Source organism: Myotis lucifugus, unplaced genomic scaffold (assembly GCF_000147115.1).
Source record: "Myotis lucifugus unplaced genomic scaffold, Myoluc2.0 scaffold_653, whole genome shotgun sequence".
NCBI lineage: Eukaryota > Metazoa > Chordata > Mammalia > Chiroptera > Vespertilionidae > Myotis > Myotis lucifugus.
This window is the reverse complement of record NW_005871701.1, coordinates 215,299-234,833: the sequence shown is the minus strand read 5'-3', so window position 1 is coordinate 234,833 and position 19,535 is coordinate 215,299. Positions and strand designations below refer to the sequence as shown.

The 19,535-nt window shown below is 54.2% G+C and overlaps 1 protein-coding gene across 1 annotated transcript in view; it reads left to right on the top strand.

Annotated features, from left to right (window-relative positions):
- The first annotated feature begins 13,154 nt into the window (after window positions 1–13,154).
- The window catches only part of CUNH6orf132 (chromosome unknown C6orf132 homolog), a 32,897-nt gene continuing 26,516 nt past the window's right edge, over window positions 13,155–19,535 (top strand). The window contains 1 exon segment of the mRNA XM_006110006.3: window positions 13,155–13,474. Coding sequence (XP_006110068.1) covers window positions 13,330–13,474 — 145 coding nt within the window. The 5' untranslated portion in view covers window positions 13,155–13,329.

Below are 19,535 nucleotides of genomic sequence, written 5' to 3'. Positions count from 1 at the left end.
CAGTCTCCAGGAGGAAGAAGAAGAGAGGGAGGAGGAAGGGAAGATATTTGGCAAGGAGGAGGGAGAGGGAGGAGGGGGAACCCCAGGCAGCCCTAGCCTTGCCCTGCCCCTTCCGGGGGCCTAGCGAGGCCCAGGTGACTAAGCTCAGAGGGCTGAGAACACCCCCTCCCCTCCCAGGCCCAGCACAGGCAACTCTGGAGGGAGGATGGGGCCTCACTGCATACTTTATAGGTTAACATCTGGTTTCATTTTAACCATCTCCTCTCCAGTCAGGTCCTCCCTGTCAAGTGCGTGTGTGTGTGTGTGTGTGTGTGTGTGTGTGTGTGTGTGTGTGAGAGAGAGAGAGAGAGAGAGAGAGAGAGAGAGAGGGGGGCTTTCCCCCCAGGGGCCACTGGCAATTCGGGGGCCACTGGCAATTCGGGAGACATTTCTGGTTGTCACAACAAGGGGGTGGGGTGCTGCTGGCATTGCGTGGGGTGAGGCCAGGGGCCCAGCCACAGACAGCTCCACTAGGAAGCTCAGCACCGATGTCAGCAGTGCCGAGGTGGAGAAACCTGGCTTAGAGGTTTCAGGACGGGCCCCTCTCCCCTACCTGCTTCCGGCAGCCCTGGCTTCAGCCTCCCATTCCACAGGGAGCAAGGAGACTTGAGGGTCCCATCAGCCCCTTCCCTCCCTATTTTCACTTGGGGTTCGAGCTAGAGCCAAAAAAAGACATCCGAGTAGAACTGTGCCTCCATGCCCCGCACCCGCTCAGGCGGAGCCCAGCAAGGCCTTTTAGACAGACGGCGCGTGTGTTTGCCCCTTACACCAGGGCTTAGAATGGGCAAGAGGATGACTCAGGAGTGGAGCTCTCTAGGCAGGGCCGGAGGACCTCATACGTGACATGCCTACAGGTCTTCCAGGAAGACACCATCCTCTCAAACACCCCAGGCCCCTGGCACCTCCCCCAGCCTGGCCCACGCCTGGCATTCCACCATCAGCACCTCGCTCCTGGGTGGAAAGGCCTCCTCCCGGTGAAATGCAAATGGCACGGGGTGAGGCACCCGTTCTGTGGAACGTGCCTGGGTCTTGGAGGCTGAAGACCTGAGCTCCAGGCCGGACTCTGCCCTTACAGGTCAGGCAACCTCGGCCAAGTGGCGGAACCAGTTGCTTCATCTGCAAAATGGGGATGAGAAGGCTGCTATCTACTGCATCGGCTTGCTGTGGGGGTGCGATGCGTGTGGGAACTGTGCAAGCGCAATGCAAATGGCAATTACTGTCAGCCTGCTTCTGAGCATGCTCTCTGAGCCTTTATGAGAGCACATTTGCCTGCGCTGGGGGCAGGGGACTCAGAAGGGCATAGAGGGGGAGGGGCAAATGGGGCCTCAGCTTCCTGAGGCTGTGTGACATGCGGCCCCGAGTTCAAATTCCAGGTCCACCACCCGCTAATACCTGACCTTTGGTATTTATAATACTCTGCGCCTCAGTTTCCCCACCTAGGAAGTGGGAATAATGAGGGAATCTGTCTCATAAGGTTACCATGAGCACCTCATGGAGACAGTTCATTAAAGTGCCTAGACCTTTCAAGCACTCGATAAACTTTAGCTATGAGATGGGGTAATGCAAACTAAGAGTCCAGGAAGTGTCTTGGGGATGTGAAGGGGCAGAAGAACCAGAGGACTTGGATGGTGGCGTATTTCCTGCCCTCCCACCAGGCCCTAGAGCAGGGGAACGAGTTGGGCAGTGATACGGGCCCTAAGCCTTTGGTAAGAGGCCCCCAGCGCCTAGCTACACAGGTGGGCCAGGCTGGGGCCTTCCTACTCCATCCTGTCAGTCAAACCTCTTGTGACCTTGGGCTACCCTGGTCTAGCCTGTGATGTCATCCCACCTTGGGCATCCTTGACCAGGTTCTTCCTTGCTTGATGGTGAGATGGGACTTCCGGTAGTCAGGGGCCCCGGGGGCTCCCAGGGGCTCTTGGCGGCTACTGGGAGCGCCCGGAGGGGAGAACTTGTGTGGGCAGTGACATTGTGATGTCTCTTTGACAACACAATTCCTCTGTCTTCCTGAGCAGAGGAAAGGCATCTGAGTAGAACTCTGCCTCCATGCCCCGCACCCGCTCAGGCAGGGCCCAGCAAGGCCTTTCAGACAGGGGGGCAGGGCTGGGAGCTGAAGTTTCAAGGCCTGCAAAGGTCTTTCTTTTAACCTTGACAATGACCCTCTCCGCAGTTCCCTCTTCCCACAGTCTCCCAGGACCCCTGAGCTGTGGGTAGTGGGACAAGCGGAGAGTTATCTAGGTACTTCCGGAAGTCCCCACTCCCCCAGGCACTCGCTGGTGCGTGCTCTCTCTCTTTCACTCTGTCTTCTCCTTCTCCTTCTTCTTCTTTTCTCAAAACATGGCTTTTATTGCATCTTCAAAATGTCGCAAATAAGTCTGAGGAATCAGTCAGCATCTCCCAGTTTCTGTAGCTGGACAACTTAGATCTTGTTCATCAGCCTGCTGAACGGTTCCTTTTTCAGAAACATAGATCCATCCAAGTTTTTTTCTGACAGCCTCGTTGTTAAACTGTTGTGGCTTGCTGAATCAAAGCAGGTGAATTTGATACAAGTTCAGTGTCGTTTCCTTCAAGAATCAATTCATCTTTCTGGGCTTGAGACACCAAACCCTGCGAATGTCTTTTTCGCCCAAGAAATTCCTGATTTCAACAAGAGAACCATTCTCCTGAACAGCGGCAGGTGGGGACGTGAGCGCACACAGACCTCACCCTGCAGCGGCCGCCAGTGGAGCACCTGGCCCTGTTCTGTACGGACTGCAGAGAGTGCGAATCATGGCCAGTTCCTTCCCATTTCCCCACCATTTGTCAACCCGGAGTCTCTTCTTTTCCTTTCCAAGGAGACTGAGTTCTACATTGATGTGGTTGAAGTCCCTCCGCAGGGCGCCTCTGGGGCCCTTTACAGTGACTGTGCATAGAGTCATGCCAACATTGTCTGGAACGTCGACAGTCTGACTGCTGAGCATGGTCTTCATCTTTGCAGTAAATGCGGCAAAGAGCTCTTTCTCTCTCTTCCTATGAGCCCTCCAAACTACTGAGATGATGGATGGATGGGTGGATGGATGGATGGATGGATGGATGGATGGATGGATGGAAGGATGGATGAACGGAAGAGTGGGAGAGGGGATGGGCAGAATGTAGGTAGATGGATAGATGGTAGATGGGTGGTCCCTCCTGATTTGAGCCCTGCGCATCTTTTTAGCCTCAACTCTTGCTATTTTTCCTCTATGCAGTAGCTAAATTCTTAAATGTACCCTATTCTCTTCCCTCTGAGATTTTGCATCTGCTGTTCCCTCTCCTAGACCATTTAAGTAGGGGGTTAGGAGATGCAGGGATGGATGGATAGATGGGTAGACAGGTGGCTGGGTTGGTTGGCTATGGGTGAGTAGATGGGTAGATGGTCAGTAAATGGGTAGATGATGGGGGTTATGTTATAGAGGATGGGACTGCAGACCCAGGAGTCGGGCTCTTTGAGCTTGAATCCTGGAATTACTATTTTGCTAGTTGTGTAAACTTGGGCAAGTACTGGACTCTCTGTACTTCTGTTTGTTCATGTGTGAAATGAGTGGACTAAAGGTCCCTATCAAGAGAGTTGGACAAAGCACTTAGGACAGTGTCTGCACAGAGTCAGCGCACAATAACTAGCAGCTATCAGCATGTGTGAGTAATTGGATTGATGGAGGATTGCTGAATGGGCTGCCCTGTCCCCACCTTCAAACACCAGACCCCCCTCCTCCCTTGAGTACCATCTTCCCAACACCAGACTCGGTGGGCACCTCCCAGGAATATGTCAGAAATCCCACATGTAGAAAGGCCTGGGCTTCTTCCTGGGGTGAGAGGGTCGGGTGGGAAGAGGACCGAGGGGAGGGAAACAGAGCAGCTGGTGACTTCCTGCCCGCTGACACCCAGGCTTGGACGGGGTCCAGGACTTGTTTCCTTCCTGGCACCGTGTCAGCCCTGACTATTGGTCAGTGGGTGGACCCTGGGGCCCAGAGGCAGATTGGAAGTTGGGGTGTTGATGGCTTGTGCACTGTGCTCAGATCTCACACCCTGATGGTAATGGCCTCTAATTTCTGAGGAGGCTGGGATGGAGGAGGGAGGAGGAGAAGCAGCAAGCAGGGCTTGCCTCTGATGAGGATCTCCAAGGCTCCGGGGTGGTAATATCTTGATTGGAAGAGGGAGGGAGGGTAGGAGCATGGCATTCTTGGTGGAGTGGCCAGCAGGTCTGGCTCTGGGGAAAGTGGCTTGGGTCCCAGCCCAGCATCCGTCGGAAAGGAACCCAGGAGGCTGGAGGGGGTGGAGAGGGTTTGGGGGAGCAGGGCACCGTGACTCAGCACACACACCCCCTCTGTCTCAGCCCAGGCGGGGTTGAGTGTTGGGCTGGTTGCTAGGAGTCCCAGGTGACCTGAGCTAAGTCCCATCCATCCCTGGGCCTGTTTCCTTATGTGCACAGAGAGGGTGCTGGGTCCCTCCGTTTTGGACATTTGAAGAAGGGGAAGTGAACCACTTTCTGAGGACCTCAGACAGGGACCCCCCCGACTGTCCATAGGAGTGGGCCCTGCCAGGACTGTCCCCATCCCAGTGGGAACCTCAACAAGGGGCAGTGGCTTGGGAGACCCCGTTAGGAAGGCCTGGCTAGCCCAGCTCTATCAGTCTTATTTCAGTTGTAAGTCACGCTGCCTGGGTTTAAATCCCAGACCTTCCCTTCTGAGTGACTTTCACAAACCAGTAAACTCTGTGCCTGAATTCCTAATCTACAAAGTGAGGCTGATAAGAGAATTTACCTGGAATGCTTGTTGCGAGCAGTGCCTGCCTGCTGCAAGCTAAGTGCCACGTGTCATATTGTTTTTATTTCCCAACTTTGAAAGACACGGATTCAGTCCTGCCTCCCGGAAGCCCGTTCCTCTGACTTCTCCACCACGCTCCTGGCACGGCCTCATTTTACTGACAGTCAAAGTTCCGGGAAGGAAGAACTGTGATCTGTACCCACAGCGCACAGTGGGTGCTTGGGACGGATGAGGAGAGATTCAGGGCTGGCTTGGCTCACAGGAGGATCCACTGACCGCCCGCATTCCGTCCCCCACACACAGCCTCCATCCCTCCCGCCTTTCTGCTGTTGAGGTTCAGGCAGGCGGTTTTAAGTGTCTTGGTCTAAGCAGGCCTGGTTACTTGAATATTCTCTCCACCCCTCCTTACCTGCTGTGTGATTTGGACAAATTACTTAACCTCTCTGATCCTTACTTATTTTTCCTTTGTTGGACCTCGAGTACAGGAGGCCGAGTTATCCACACATCTCGCGTCATGGTGCATTACCATCCCTGGCCTCCTCTCTCATTGTCTTAATTTCCCTCCTTAATCTCCAGTTTCCAACTACACTCCCCACCCACCCCAGCCAGAGCAACCATTCTCAGGTGCTTAATGAGTATCTTCTTGTTTATATGTGTTCTTGCAAAGTATACATATTGTTCTTTTGTATGCATGTTGTTTTTATTTACATAAGTGCCGTGTGTGTTTTAGATCTCATTCTGTTTACTTTGATGGCTCCCGAATGTTTTTAAGATTCATCTGTGTTGCTATATGAACATCTAGTTCCTTGCTTCCAATTACTGTGTAGTTCACCCAGTGTGTTCACCACATTTTATAACTTACTCCCGCGGGTGCTTCCAACTCCTCACCCCCACAAACAGCATGGCAATGACATCACATCCATGTCAGCTATGGGAGAAGGCATTTTCCCGAGAGCCAAACTGATTGGCTATAGCAGTGATGGCGAACCTTTGACACGCGTGTCAGAGGTGACACGCAAACTCATTTTATTGGTTGATTTTTCTTTGTTAAATGGCATTTAAATATATAAACTAAATATCAAAAATATAAGTCTTTGTTTTAATATGTTTGCAAATATCAGAAATTTTCCATATGTTACATGGCGCCAGAGTTAAGTTAGGGTTTTTCAAAATGCTGACACGCCGAGCTCAAAAGGTTCGCCATCACTGGGCTATAGAGTATGAGTAAACATCATTTGGGGTCTTCTTTTCTCCATCCATAAAATGGGTGTATTGCCCCCACCCTTGCAGGGCTGACTTGATGGTAGTGGGTTAAGGCATGCAATCCACTCGGCCTCGTGTCTGACACAGAAAGATGCTCAGTGAATGGTAGATGTGGCTGCTTTTCTTCTCAGGGGAGAGAGAGAGAGAGAGAGAGAGAAATAAGCCGGACCCAGGACGAGTTGCGTAGAAATTGCTCCCAAGGCTCAAAGTCCCAGTTCAAGAGTTGGTCTCCAAAATATGTGAGAAGTGTATGGGGCAGTGCAGGTCCCCCGAGGGGAAGGACTGATCTTATTATTTTTTTTAAAAAGAAAATTTGTTATCTTTATTTTTTTTAATTTATTTTATTACAGCGAGGAAGGGAGAGGGATAGAGAGTGAGAAACATTGATGAGAGAGAAACATCAATCAGCTGCCTCCTGCACACCTCCTACTGGGGATGTGCCCGCAACCAAGGTACAAGCCCTTGACCAGAATTGAACCTGCGACCCTTCAGTCCACAGGCCGACGCTCTATCCACTGAGCCAAACCGGCGAGGGTCTGATCTTATTTTTTGTTAATCCTCGTCTGAGGATATTTTTTTCCATTGATTTTTAGAGAGAGTGAAAGGGAGGGGTAGAGACAGAGAAACATCAATGTGAGAGAGACACATTGATTGATTGCCTCCCACATGCACCCCAACCAGGGATTGACCCTGCAACCGAGGTACGTGCCCATGACCAGAATCGAACCCATGACCCTTCAGTCTTTGGGCTGACACTCTAACCACTGAGCAACCGGCGAGGCCAAGGACTGATCTTGAAGTTAAAAGCTCCCACAGCCCGAGCGCAGGGTCTGCTTCAGAGGAGATGGCTGGGCCCAGAAAATGCTTAAAACATCCCATTTCTCACTTTCCTCAGAGCCGGAAGTAGCCCTCACACAGGAGGTGCAGGCATTTGTTGTTCTGCCTCTGCTCTGCCAGCCAACTAGCTTTTTAGCCAGATGTGAAACCGCAACTGAATGCTGGATCCCACCGTCCCACTTTACAGATGGGAGGCTCGGTGGCCTCACAGCGAGTAGTAGAAGTGGCACTAACGTCCGCATCTCCAGGTCCCCCCTCCAGTGCTCTTTAAAAAAAAAGAAAGAAAATCACCCTAGCTGGTTTGGCTCAGTGGATAGAGCACCAGCCTGCGGACTGAAGGGTCCCGGGTTTGATTCCAGTCAAGGGCATATGCCTGGGTTGTGAGCTCAATCCCCAGGGTGGGGTGTGCAGGAAACAGCCAATCAATGATTCTCTCTCATCATGGATGCTTCTATCTCTCTCTCCCTGTCCCTTCCTCCCTGAAATCAATAAAAATATAGTAAAAGAAACACGAAGAAAATGCACTCCAGGTGAAACTGTGCCCTTTATTATTTGTGGAGGCTAAGTCCAAACAAAGCCTCTCCCAACAGAGCAGAGCACTCGAAAGGAAAGCCCACGAGGAGGCTGGCTTTCCCAGTCTGTTTCCTTCCCATCCCTGGCCACGCACGGATACACTTTAAATATGTACCGTTTCGATATGCAGAGAATTTTGGGTTTTGTACTTACCAATCCCTTCTTTTTTACCAAACACACACATTACTTCAGATGGTAGAATGCATTTTATAATGGGATGTTTTTGCCTGGCCTTCAAGATGACCTTGTAGACACCTGCCCCATCCTGTCTCCTGGGGCCCGGTTGACTTTTCCCTCAACCGCAGTCGCCAACCGGTGGTCCGAGGACAACTGGGGGTCCGTGAGGTCCGAAAGGTTGGCGACCGCTGCCCTGAGGATCTTTGCTGAATGGGCACTGCTCTCTTACAGCCCCTCAGGGCCTCTGTTCCGTCTCTGTGTTCTCTGCTCAGCACCTCTGTGCCCAAACTCAGGGCAGGGAAGCGGGACAGGAACACGCAGGCGCTGAGTTGGGCTGGGTACTTGAACCCACTATCTCGCTGAGTCTGGTAACCTTACATTAACAGTCCTGTTTGACAGATGAACAAACTGAGGCTCAGAGCGGTGGTAACTCAGCCCAAGTCACAGCCCCGTGAGCAGCCTCCTCAGAACTGAAACCTATTCCCCAGCAGGGACCTTCCCCACCATGTCCTGGGCCAGCGACAGAGTCCATGGTTACAGAGTCCATGGTCTCTCCCTAGCACCCCTGAGCACACCCTCCCCACCCAGGGCTGGACCTTGGGTCCCACACTCTCAGGCACCAGGTCATGACCTCTCCGAGCCCCCTCTCAGGTTGTTGGGGTTCACACCAGCCAGATTTCCCCTGAGCCTGCCCAACTCAGATGAATGCCAGGCAGGGGGTTGGAGCCCACAGTCTGCAGCCAAAGGAAGCAGTCCCCGGCGCTGGCCTGGCACCAGGTGTCATCGGCCTGGAACAAGGGGCTGGACCAGACAACCTGCAGCTCAGTATGGTCTGGGCATTAGGATGACCACAGGTCTGACCTTGGCCCATGGAGAGCTGGCTGCAGGGACCTGGGAGGACGATGAAGGTGACTCTCAGGACTTCTCAGCCTGCCCTGCTCCGAGTCAGAGGGCACCCTCCCAGCCAGGAGCACTTGGCTTTGGTGGAGGAAAGACCACAGAGGCCCGAGTCTCTGCAGAGACTGCAACTTCCGGGCCCCAATCCCACCCCACATTCCAGAACTTACTACGCAATTGCCCAGCAGAGATTTAATTACAGGACTGGGCTTTGGGCTGTTTCAAGGAGAGCCTATTATTTGGCTGTTTCTTTACTGGGGGAGCAGGAGTGAGGTGTTGTTATTAGATGAAGTGGGGACCAAGTAGCAACAGTACAGGGTGCTGAGCTGGACAGACAATTGGGCCCCAGCCAGGTCTCAGGGAACTCGGCCTCGAAAGCTGGCAGGCTGACGGGTGAAACTGCAACTGTGGGCGGCACTGCTCGCTGCGGAACCCGGGCGTCCAGAGACTCCCCTGGGCCCCCACCAACAGGGGGATGACACTGGGGTGTAATGGGTGACAGTGTAGGGGCAGGGAGAGCAGCCTCAAGCCCTTCTGGTGTTCACGCATCACCCTGCTTTCCCCTTTGCCTCCAAAAGCAAGGGGACCACAAGTGCGGAGAAATGAACCACCCCCAAGGAGTGCCCTGACCCGGACACTTCACATCCATCATCTTATTTAACCTTCATAACAAGTGTCTAGGGGGGACTGCTACCGCTCCATGCACAGCTGAGGAAACTGCTCAGAATTGGGTTTGTTTGATTGATTGATTTCTCCTATATGCAAGCTGTTTACCTTCCTTTCTTCCTAAGAAATGTCCCACAGACAACTCTACTCTTTCTGTTTCTGCCACCAGCACACACGTGAGGCCCCATCCCCTCCTGCTTGTATCAATTAACCACTGGATTATCCAGTTCACTAATGAACTAAACCCCCTCCCTTCGCCCCTGAGCCTACACTTTCGCCTTCCCATCCATCCTTCATCCAGATGTTAGATGAACATCCTTAAAACACAGCTGTTACCAGTCACCCTTGCCTGCACGGTCAGCCGTGCCTGCTCCTGGCAGCCAGGGCTTCTCAAACCTTAACATGCTCCTGAGTCACGTGGGGATCCTGTTCAAACAAAGATGCTCTCCTGGGCCCCATAATCCATCAGCTCACTGAGACTCATAATGACCTTAAATTAATAGCCTGTTTTACAGGTGAACAGACTGAGGCCCAAACAGGTTGCTCAGTGTCTGGCACGGGGCCAGCGTGATGCAAATGCTGCTGGTTCATGGACTACATCTCTAGGCTAAACTCTTCTGCCTAGCTATTCTTCTTTAATTTTTGAATAGGAAATATTTATATGGTTGGAAATTTAAAAACGTATAAAGGTCTTCAGTGAAAATTCTCCTTCCCACTCCTATTCTCCTCCCCACCCCCTTTGCCCAGTTCTCCCTACCACCCCCCTAAACACTTTTATTCATTTGTTATGGATCTGTCCAAAGTTTCTCTCTGAACAGATCTTATCCTGCCCCAAATGGTAGCATACTACACACACCGTTTTGTCAACAGCCTATCAGTTTATCTTGAAGATAACTGGACACGGTTGGCTGACTCATTCATTTTTAGAGTTGCAATATTATTTCATTGTGTGGATGTACTATAATTTATTTAATCAGTCATCTCCAGGTGGAGTTGTTTCTGGCCTTCCCAGCTGGCCTTTTTAAGTCTTCCACACTCCAGCCAACCTTGCTGTGACCTCCATTCTGTCCCCTAATTCCCAGCCCCACCATCCTGAGCCCCCGCAGAGGCCTTCACACGTCCTCGGCCCTCCAGCCCACCCTGGCTGCTCCTTCTCTGAACCAGAACCCACTGTGAGTCTCCTCCTCATTTACCACCCCACTCTTCATCTCTCCAAACAGATGAAAGCAACTTGAACTCAGGAAGCATGCCTTTGATTTCTCTGGATCCTTCACAGCCCAGAGCTGGGCACACGGCAGTTCTGAAGAATGTAGTTACCTAGTGGAAGTTGCATACGAATGGAGCCACTCAATGAGGGCTCTGCTGGGGCTGGTTCTGGGTGCCGGGGCTGGTTCTGGGTGCCAGAGCCAGGAGTTACCCAGGTGAGAGGACCTCAGACCTCAGAGGCCTCCAAGAAAGAAGCCCTTATCTTGTACCTGAGGTCTAGAGCACTGGGGTGGGTTGTGAGGATGTCCAGGGCATGATGGGGCATCTGGGGTTCCCTGGAGCCCTTCCTCGGTAGACAGTGGGCGGAACCATGATGTGGAGATAGGAGGGTGGAAGGATGGATGGCATGTGTGTGTGCCCTAGAATGAGCTCCTTCCCTTCTCTATTAACATCCTTGTCATCCTTCACGGGCCAGCTCAAGTCTTCATTCTTCCAAGCAGCCTTCCTGGACTTCTCCAGCTCAAGCTGACCTCCCCTGCTCTAAAATTCCTGCTGTGTATATTAGTGACAGTATCTGCATTCAGTCACCGCGGCCTGCCCCCTTGAATCGTGTAAAACCTCACCTACCTGATGAGACCGCAAGATGCTCTACAGTACTTCTCAAATAATACTTCTCAAATTCTCTTATATCCTCATGTACCCCAAACCCTCAGCACAGCACCGGGCCTCCACAGATACTCCTTGAAGGAACAGGAATTGGTTCTAGGAATGCCATGGTGGTGGGTGGGTGGGTGAGACGGGGTTGACCACAGGCATGTCTCCAACCAAAAACAGTTGGGGAACACCTCACAGCCACAGTCTCTGAAGGTCCAACTCCTTCTGCCCACTGACACTGGAGCAAGTAGAGGGGCTTTTTCAAAATGAAACTGTTGCCCTAGCCGGTTTGGCTCAGTGGATAGAGTGTTGGCCTGCAGACGGAAGGGTCCCAGGTTTGATTCTGGTCAAGGGTATGTACCTTGGTTGCAGGCTCCTCCCTGTTCTGCGACCCAATCAGGGCTCATGCAGGAAGCAACCAATCAATGTGTTTCTCTCACATGGATATTTCTGTCTTTCCCTCTCTCTTCCACTCTCTCTAAAAATCAATGGAAAAATATCCTCGGGTGAGGATAAAAAAAAAGTCACTGTCATGAAAAATAAAGACATGAGACTGTGCTAGATTAAAAGATTAAAGGATCATGATAAGCAAATGCAGTGCGTGAGTCTTGATTAGACTGTGGATTGAAAAAAAAACGAAAATGACATTTTGGGAGATGATAATAGTGTATTGATGTTAAATTTGAGAGTGATGACTGTATTGTGGTCTATTAGGAGAATATCCTTATTCTTAGGCAAAGGAAACTGAAGTACTGATGGGGGTGGGGAGATATGCCATGATATCCACAACTTTCAACCTTTAGCAAAATGAAAATCAAAAAATAAGTGTGTGTGTGGAGAGAGAGAGAGAGAGAGAGAGAGAGAGAGAGAGAGAGAGAGAGCAATTATGGCAACATGTTAACTATTGATAAATCCAGGAGGAAGGAATACAGGTGGTCATTTTACTGGTCTTTCAAATTTCTCAAAATGAAAAGTTGAGGAGGAAATGCCTTTAGTACAAAGAAAGATACAATTCCGACTTCCTGGGAGAACGAGCAGGGGAAGTGCAGCAGTGGGTGCTGTTCCAGGAGCTTCGGGGAAACACTGCCTGAGACTGATCACCACCTCCCCAGCCTTCCACTCCTGCTGCCCAGAAAGCATCAGAGTCTAACCCTGAAGCCTGACTCTCCCAGCCTCGGCATCTTTCCCACCTTCCCCAGCCCCCCCCCCGCCCCCGCAACCCCGCTTAGCACCTTAAAGGTCCACAGCTCTCCCTAGCCGGTTGCTCAGTGGTTAGAGCGTCAGCCCTCGGACTGAAGGGTCGCCGGTTGGATTTCAGTGACATACCTGGGCTGCAGGCTGGCACCCCTACCCCCCCCCCCCTTCCCCATATGCATGCAGGAGGCAACCAATCGGATTTCGCTTTCTCCGTCTCCCCCTCCTTTCTACTCTCTCTAAAAATCAATGGAAAAAATACCCTCGGGTGAGGATTAACAAAAAATAAATAAAGGCCCACAGCTCATTTCCGTGGAGAGTGAGCCCAGCCCTAAGTGGGCTGGCTCACCTTGAGTTTTTAAAAATTATATTCACTTAACTTGACCGAAAAAAAAATTGATGTACAAAAATACGCCAAGATTCAGCCATCCTGCATTCTCTCGGAGCTCTGTCAATGGAGACATTTCCACCTTTGCAAGCAGATCGAGTGCGGGTTTACTGCTTCCCCGCTCACCCTCTATTTCCTGGGGGGCATTTCGCTCTGCCCATCGAAGGCGAGCTGCTTGCAGCGTCGGCACCGTCCTTCCCGAGGTTCCCACGCTGACCTGGTCATGACCCTCTTCAGAAGCAAGGGACTGGCCCGCTCCCTCCCTTCCTCCGCGGGAGGGGTGGAGGGGGCGGGCCGGGCGGAGCCCCGGGGAGGGGGCGGCCCTCCTTCCCGGCGGGGCGTGGGCCGGGCCGGGTCCCCAGGCCTCCGGGCCGTGCCAACAATGGCCTGTTGTGGGAGGAGGCGGGCAGGAATGCGGCCGGGGGAGTCGGGCGGCCGCGGGGCGGGGCGGGGCGCTCTCAGCCGCAGCCTCTTACCTGCCCAGGTAGCTCGCATTTCCCGGCGAGCGGCGACGCCCGCACCACCTGTCGCCCGTCCCGTCGCGCGGGCGGGGAGGACCGCGGGGACATGGCCCGGTAGAGCGCGCGGGGAGACGGTGCGGGGTTCGGTCCGAGGGACGGACGGCCCCGGCCCGGGGCGCGCGGGGCCCGCGGCAGCATGAAAAAGACCCAGACGGTGCAGGGCACCTTCAGCAAGATCTTCGGCAAGAAGCACTCCAGCCCCAACGCCACCTCCCTGTACGCCACCAACCCGCCCTGGATCTTCGCCCAGGAGGCCCCGGACGAGGGCGCCAGGGTCCTGGGTAAGTGCGCCCGGGGGAGAGGACGCGGCCCCCGCGTCGGCTCAGCCCTCCCGGCCGCAGGCTCTCGGCGGGCGCGGGGCGGAGGGGAAGGGACACGTCGGAACCTGCGGACCGGCCGAGAAGGAGCTGCCGGCGAGGGAGGCGGCGCCGAGCGGGCGTCTCTGGGAAAGGGCTGCGGGGGGGAAGAGGCGCGCAAGGAAGGAGGGGACCCCCCCCCCCAACCGGAGGGCGGGGACCTGTGCGGACCGCGGCGGATCCTAGTCTCCGTCCCAGGTGTTTACCTGCCCTCCGCGCTGGAAGGCAGTTAGGGCTGCTGCCTGCAGGCTTCCTGGGGGCGCAGCGGCCCCTCCTCCCCCAGCGGTACTGTTAGTCAGAAGTGCCCCCCACAACTGAGGGCGAGGGGTGACCCCTTCAGCCCTCACTCTTTCTGTTGACTCGCTTCCCCCCGGCCCCTCCCTCCCCCGTTTCCCCCGCCCGCCCAGGGTCTTAGACAAAGGGAGGGTCTGCTCTCTGGGCGCCCACACACTCGGCTCTGCACCGGGGAGGCCCAGGAAAAGCCCAGGGAGCCGCTGCCAGCGGGTACCAGCCTGTGCCAGACACCAGCGCACTCCCTCGGGCCTGGGCTGTCTGCGCGCTCAGATGGAGAAGCTGGGGATGGGACCGGGGAGGCCAGGGAAGCCCCTCCTGACCCAGAGCCTGGCGGAGTCAGGGTGGTGGATGGCTGCAGGCATCTGAAAACACGGTGCCGGCCCGGCCCCGGGGCTCCGGCTGTAGGCCAGCCTATCACTGCATCTTTCTGCGTTTTATACCCTCTGTAACTGCGAGGCAACCAGGCAGGGAAAGGGCTGGAATTCCCTTCTTGCCTATGATCCAAGGCTCTGGGCCCCAGGAGGGTCACCCATCCGTGCCTTAGTTCACCTGCCTTCATTGCCACCCCATTACCTTCACTGACCTTGATGGCCACTGTGCCGGGACCCACAGAGGGTGTTGTAGCCTCAGCCCCTGCTGTTGGATTCAGTTCAGCACCCGGATTGTCACGGCAGGGACACCAGCCACTCGCCACCCGGACAGGAGCAGGGCAAGCAAGCGGTCGCCTCTCCCTGACCGGAGGATCTCACACCAGTGGGTGAACAGTTAACCACACGCCGTTTAGCCCTTCCCAAGCCTTTGCTATAAAAGATTAAGGGCAGAAGGAGAGAGAGGAAAGATGACCTCTGATTGCAGCTAGCATGTGAGCTGAAAGGAAAGGGCATCGAGCACGTTGCAGAACAAACAGCAGGAGCAAAGGCTAGGAGGGGCTGGGCGGCTGGAGGCATGGTTTAGGAATTTACAAATACACGTGTGCCGCCAAGAATAACTCTCCGAGGCCGGACACCTCCCCTCGCCTGTGTAGCAAGCATTTATTGATCCCCTTCGGTGCAAGGTACCATTCTAAAGTCCTCGTGTTGCTGACTCGTGGAATCCTCCGCTATCAGCTAGCCGATGCTGTAGGGACTATTATTATTCCTGCTTGACAGGTGAGGAGACTGAACCACAGGGAGGTCAAGTAACATGTCCAAGATCACACAGCCTTACATGGCCAAGCCAGGACTTTCTTCAGTGTACAATTTAATGATTTTTAGTAGACTGACGGAGTTGTGCAACCATGACCACAACTGGGTTTTAGAACATTCCATGACCCCAACATTTCTCTCAGAGGCAGAGCCAATATTTGAACCCAGGCAATCGGGCTCCAGAGAACATACTTTTAGCCAGTTTGTTGAATTGACTTCGTGGAAGGTAATGCAAGGGTGAATTTGACTTGACGGGGTATCTGCCTGAGGACACACACACACACACTTCTCTACATTTTGTCCTGCACTGAGCCAGCTGCTGGTGGGGATCATTCCCTCCGGTGAGAGAAATGGGGGCATGGTGCATCTCCATGGGGGCATCTCCAACCAGCTGCTGCCTTCACCAGCCTGGGCAGGGGGCAGCTCCTCCCATTACCCAGGGCTGGGCTGGGCCGGCCGCCAGCTGAATCAGCCTGGTCGCGCCCTGCACACGGAGGGGTGGGAGACACCGTGCGCTGCTGGCAGGATGGCTCTCCAGTGTTTGCGGGGTGTTCCACCGGTGCCGGTGGGCGTGGCAGAGGTCCTCTTCCTGCTGAACAGGACAAGTTCTTGGAGCTGGGGATGGGAGGGACCAGGGCTGGAGATTCTATGATGTGATAGAGATTTCAGACCTGCCTTAGGGTCCTGCCTCTGCCAATAATGTGAGGACTGGCCAGTCTCTGGCCTCAATTTTTCCTTCCGTTAAATGGGGATGGTGTCCAGTCTGCCCTACAGATGACTGCTTGAGGTTTGTATATGTTAGTGCTTTGAAGAGCATTAAAAAGAAATGCCCTACAGCAAGGATTGGCAAATTATGGACCTGGCTCAACTCTAGCCCATGGCCTGTTTTTGTAAATAAAGTTTTATTGGAACACAGCCAGCCACACCCACCATTTACATATTGTTTATTGCCAATTTCCTGCTAAAGTGGCAGAATGAAGTAGCTGCAGCAGAGACTCTCTGGCCCACAAAGCTGAACATAATCACTAGTTGGCCCTTTATTATTGTCAGGTTTTTCCCAACGCTGAGCTCTCCCTGCATCAGTTCCTCTGCCTAGCATTGCTGTAGACCAGAGGAAACAGGCATGGAGAGCTATCCTAAGGTCTCCCGCGGTCCCCGAGTCTGTGATACCCTCTGCGATGCTGGCGGCATCCAGCCCTTGGAGAAGGTGGTGGGACGTAGCGGGGAAATCAACCTGGGTGTGAGGGAAGTCAGGAGTAACCGCTTGCTCTGTAACAGTCTGTTTGCACAAGGGCAGGCTGGGTGCAGCGGGTAAAATGCAAACAGTCCGTGAAGGTGGCGATGGATACACTGTTCTTTGAAGAATTTCTCTAACATTTATTCCAGAAGCTGACTTCACTTGAGGGCTTCATGTAATGCAGTTGCAGTCCTAACGAAGCCCCCTGCCTTCCCCCAGCCACTCGAGGGTCTTGGCAAATCCCGAGATGGGTGCTGTGGGCTCCTCCCTGGTCTCTTGGGTTCCCTGAGCCCAGCTTCTTTATCTGCCGCCACCCATCCCAGCCCGGCTTGCTGGGGAACTCTGTTTCCCCTTCAAATGTAAATCACCTTTGTCACAACCACCGAGGACACTTATTTAAAAACTAGAGGCCCGGTGCATGAAATTCATGCACAGGTAGGGTCCCTAGGCCTGGCCGGCAATCAGGGCTGATCGGGAAGGCCGGCCGCTGGCTGGGGCTTGCCTTTGATCCATGCCGCCCCCTGGTGGTCAGTGCACATCATAGCAAGCGATGGAACTCCTGGTCTCCCTGTCAAACTCCCGAGGGGACACTTTGCATATTAGGCTTTTATATATAGAGATGCCGATGTCTGGGGTCCCACATCAGGGATCCAAATCAGAATCGCTGGGCTGGGGCCTGGGGTCTGGATTTTTAGCAACTGAAGATTTGAGAATCCTGGGGTTCCCTTTCCCAGGTGGGAGCTGGGCCGCTCTCTTCCCCTAAGGCTTCCCACAGGTTCTAAATCATGTGTGGGAACTGTGGCCAGCTCCTAATCAATGCTCCTAGGGTGGCTGCTGGTTCTGTCATCCCTGCACCTAGGGTCCCCTGACCTGAGTCTCAGGCCAGGCTAAAGGGTAGAAAGCCATGACCCCCAGAGGCTGAGGACATATTTCCCGCCAGGGCCCAGCTGGCACCTGCCTGCGGAAAGCTGCCCTGTGCGGGGCAGGGCTGAGAAGGAGACTTGTTTACCCCGTCCCCTGGAGGTGTGCTGTGGTTTGCTGGCAGTGAGAACACACACACACACACACCCTCTCTGCTGCCCATTATATAAGCTCCTCTTGTCTCCACAGCTCAGTTCAGAAAGACAGGCCCTCCCTCCACCCCTGCGGACCGGCTCAAGGCGCCCCTTCCCTCCCAGCCAATAAATTAGTAACAATAATAATATTGGCATTATCAGTATTTCCTGAACCAGGCACTATGCTAAACACTACATACATTTTCTCAGTTGAGGAGAGACTCGGAAGGCTCAGGTAGGTTACAGGACTCGCATTTCAGCTCAGGGCGGCTCAAGCAGTAAAGTGCTCCCTGGGACCTGGTTAAGCTCAGATTCTGACGGGTCGGTTAGGGATGGAGGGAGACTGCACTTTCCACTGGTTCCCAGGCGCAGGCCTCCTGCAGGTCAGAGCCTGCTTGGAGTAGCACGTCCCAGCTGGGAAGCTCAGGGCCTGTGTGCTGAGCTCTGTCCCCATCGCTCCCCCCCAGGCTGCTTCCTCTCTGCTCCCCCTCCTCTGCTCTGTGGCTCCTGCCCCACCCCAGCCCTACCTTCAGCGTCCCCTCTGCCCTTGGACAAAGTCCTCTCTCTGGCGCTGGGGTCAGGCCTGCTGGAGCTTGCTGGGACAGACTGGCCTTTTCAGGTTCCTGTCATGTGGGCCTGTTAATTAGCGATGAAGGGCCTCATTAACGCCATTGTGGGTTTCATTCTCATGGGGGGGGGGGGGGGGGACACCTCCCATCCTCCACTGCTTCCCTGAAAAGCTGGGGCTCCCCTGGTGGCCAAGGATTAGATGTTCTACTCAGGGAGCTAGAGGCAGGGGAGGGGGGCTCTGTTTTGGGGTTCTGGGTTACTGTAGGTCAAAGCAACAAGCTCAAGCCCCACCCCTTCTAAGCCCTTGGAATCCAATTAGAGATGTGGCCAGTGCTGCTGGGGTCATCTGGGGCTCCTATCAACTTGGGATTGTACGTCATCACCCCCGCCTTCATCCTATCCCTGCTGGCTTCTTCCCTCCCATCCTAATTTTGAGAGGCTTTCTACAAAATAAGAGTAATTTATCCCAATTTGACAGGTGGGGGAGCAGCCTGAGAAAGTGCTCAAAGCCATGGGGGGGTCGGGTAGGGGGGGTTCTGATTCCTGGGTTCGTCCGTGTCCTCCAGGCCGCACCGACCTTTGAGTCTCGCTCTGGAAAACAGGACCAAGGGGAGAGCTGATGGGCCCCTGCACTGTTTCCCTGCGGTGCTGGCTGACACCAGAGGAAACCGGATTTTAGAGTTCGGTGCCTGGGTGTGCGTCCTGGCCCCTATTGCTCACCAGCTGTGCCACCTTGGCAGGGGACTTGACCTCTCTGAGCCTCCGTTTTCCCATCTGCAAAATGAAATAACAAGAGTCCCTCCCCCACAGGCTTGTGAAGGGCACTTGCAATCGTGCCTGGCTCATCATACAAGCTTAATACGTGGTAGACATTTGCATTTTTGTTATTAACATTTTTCTAGTGTGGACCTGTCTTGGATTTGGGGAAAGAGCTAAGTAACTGTCCTGGACCTCAGCTTCCAAGGGGACCCAGGGTAGCTTTGGGGCTGGGGAGGGAGAGCACTTGACTGGCTGTCAACCTTGAACTGCGTGAGAAAAGAAACGCCCCAAACCTGGTGGGGGGCTCCAGATTTGGGGGGAAAGGGAGGGAAAAGGGCTGGGTGTGAGGCAGCAGCTTGTGTCCAGCTCTCAGCTTCCCCAAAGCTGGCCATTCCCCGCTCCACTTAACACACGTGTGCACACCTATACAGCCCCAGGCCGAGAGAACCAGGCCGGCCTGTTTGGGGAGAGGCAGCGAGCCATGGGCCGTGTGTAAGGCCCTGCATTGTCTGCCTGGCGCCCAGCACCACCAGTCAGGGGCCTATATGGGCCCTGGCACCCCTGCTGCTCTGTGACCTTGGGCCAGCCCCACCCACTCTGGGCCTCAGCGTTCTCACCTACAAAGAGGGTAGCCTCAATGTCTAGACTCCGAGCCCCCCCCTCCCCCCAGCCCAGCACACACACACACACACACACACACACACAAGAGAGCAGTGGGTCACCTGCCTCCCCGTTACTGGGCACAAATGATCTACTAGGCGCTGTGCTGGCCCGTGGCACACTTTATCTCGTTCAGCCTCACACCAACCCCCCAAGCAGGGACCATCACTCACACTGACAGAGAGGAGGAAACAGCCTCAGAGAGATCGAGTAACACTCCCAGGCCT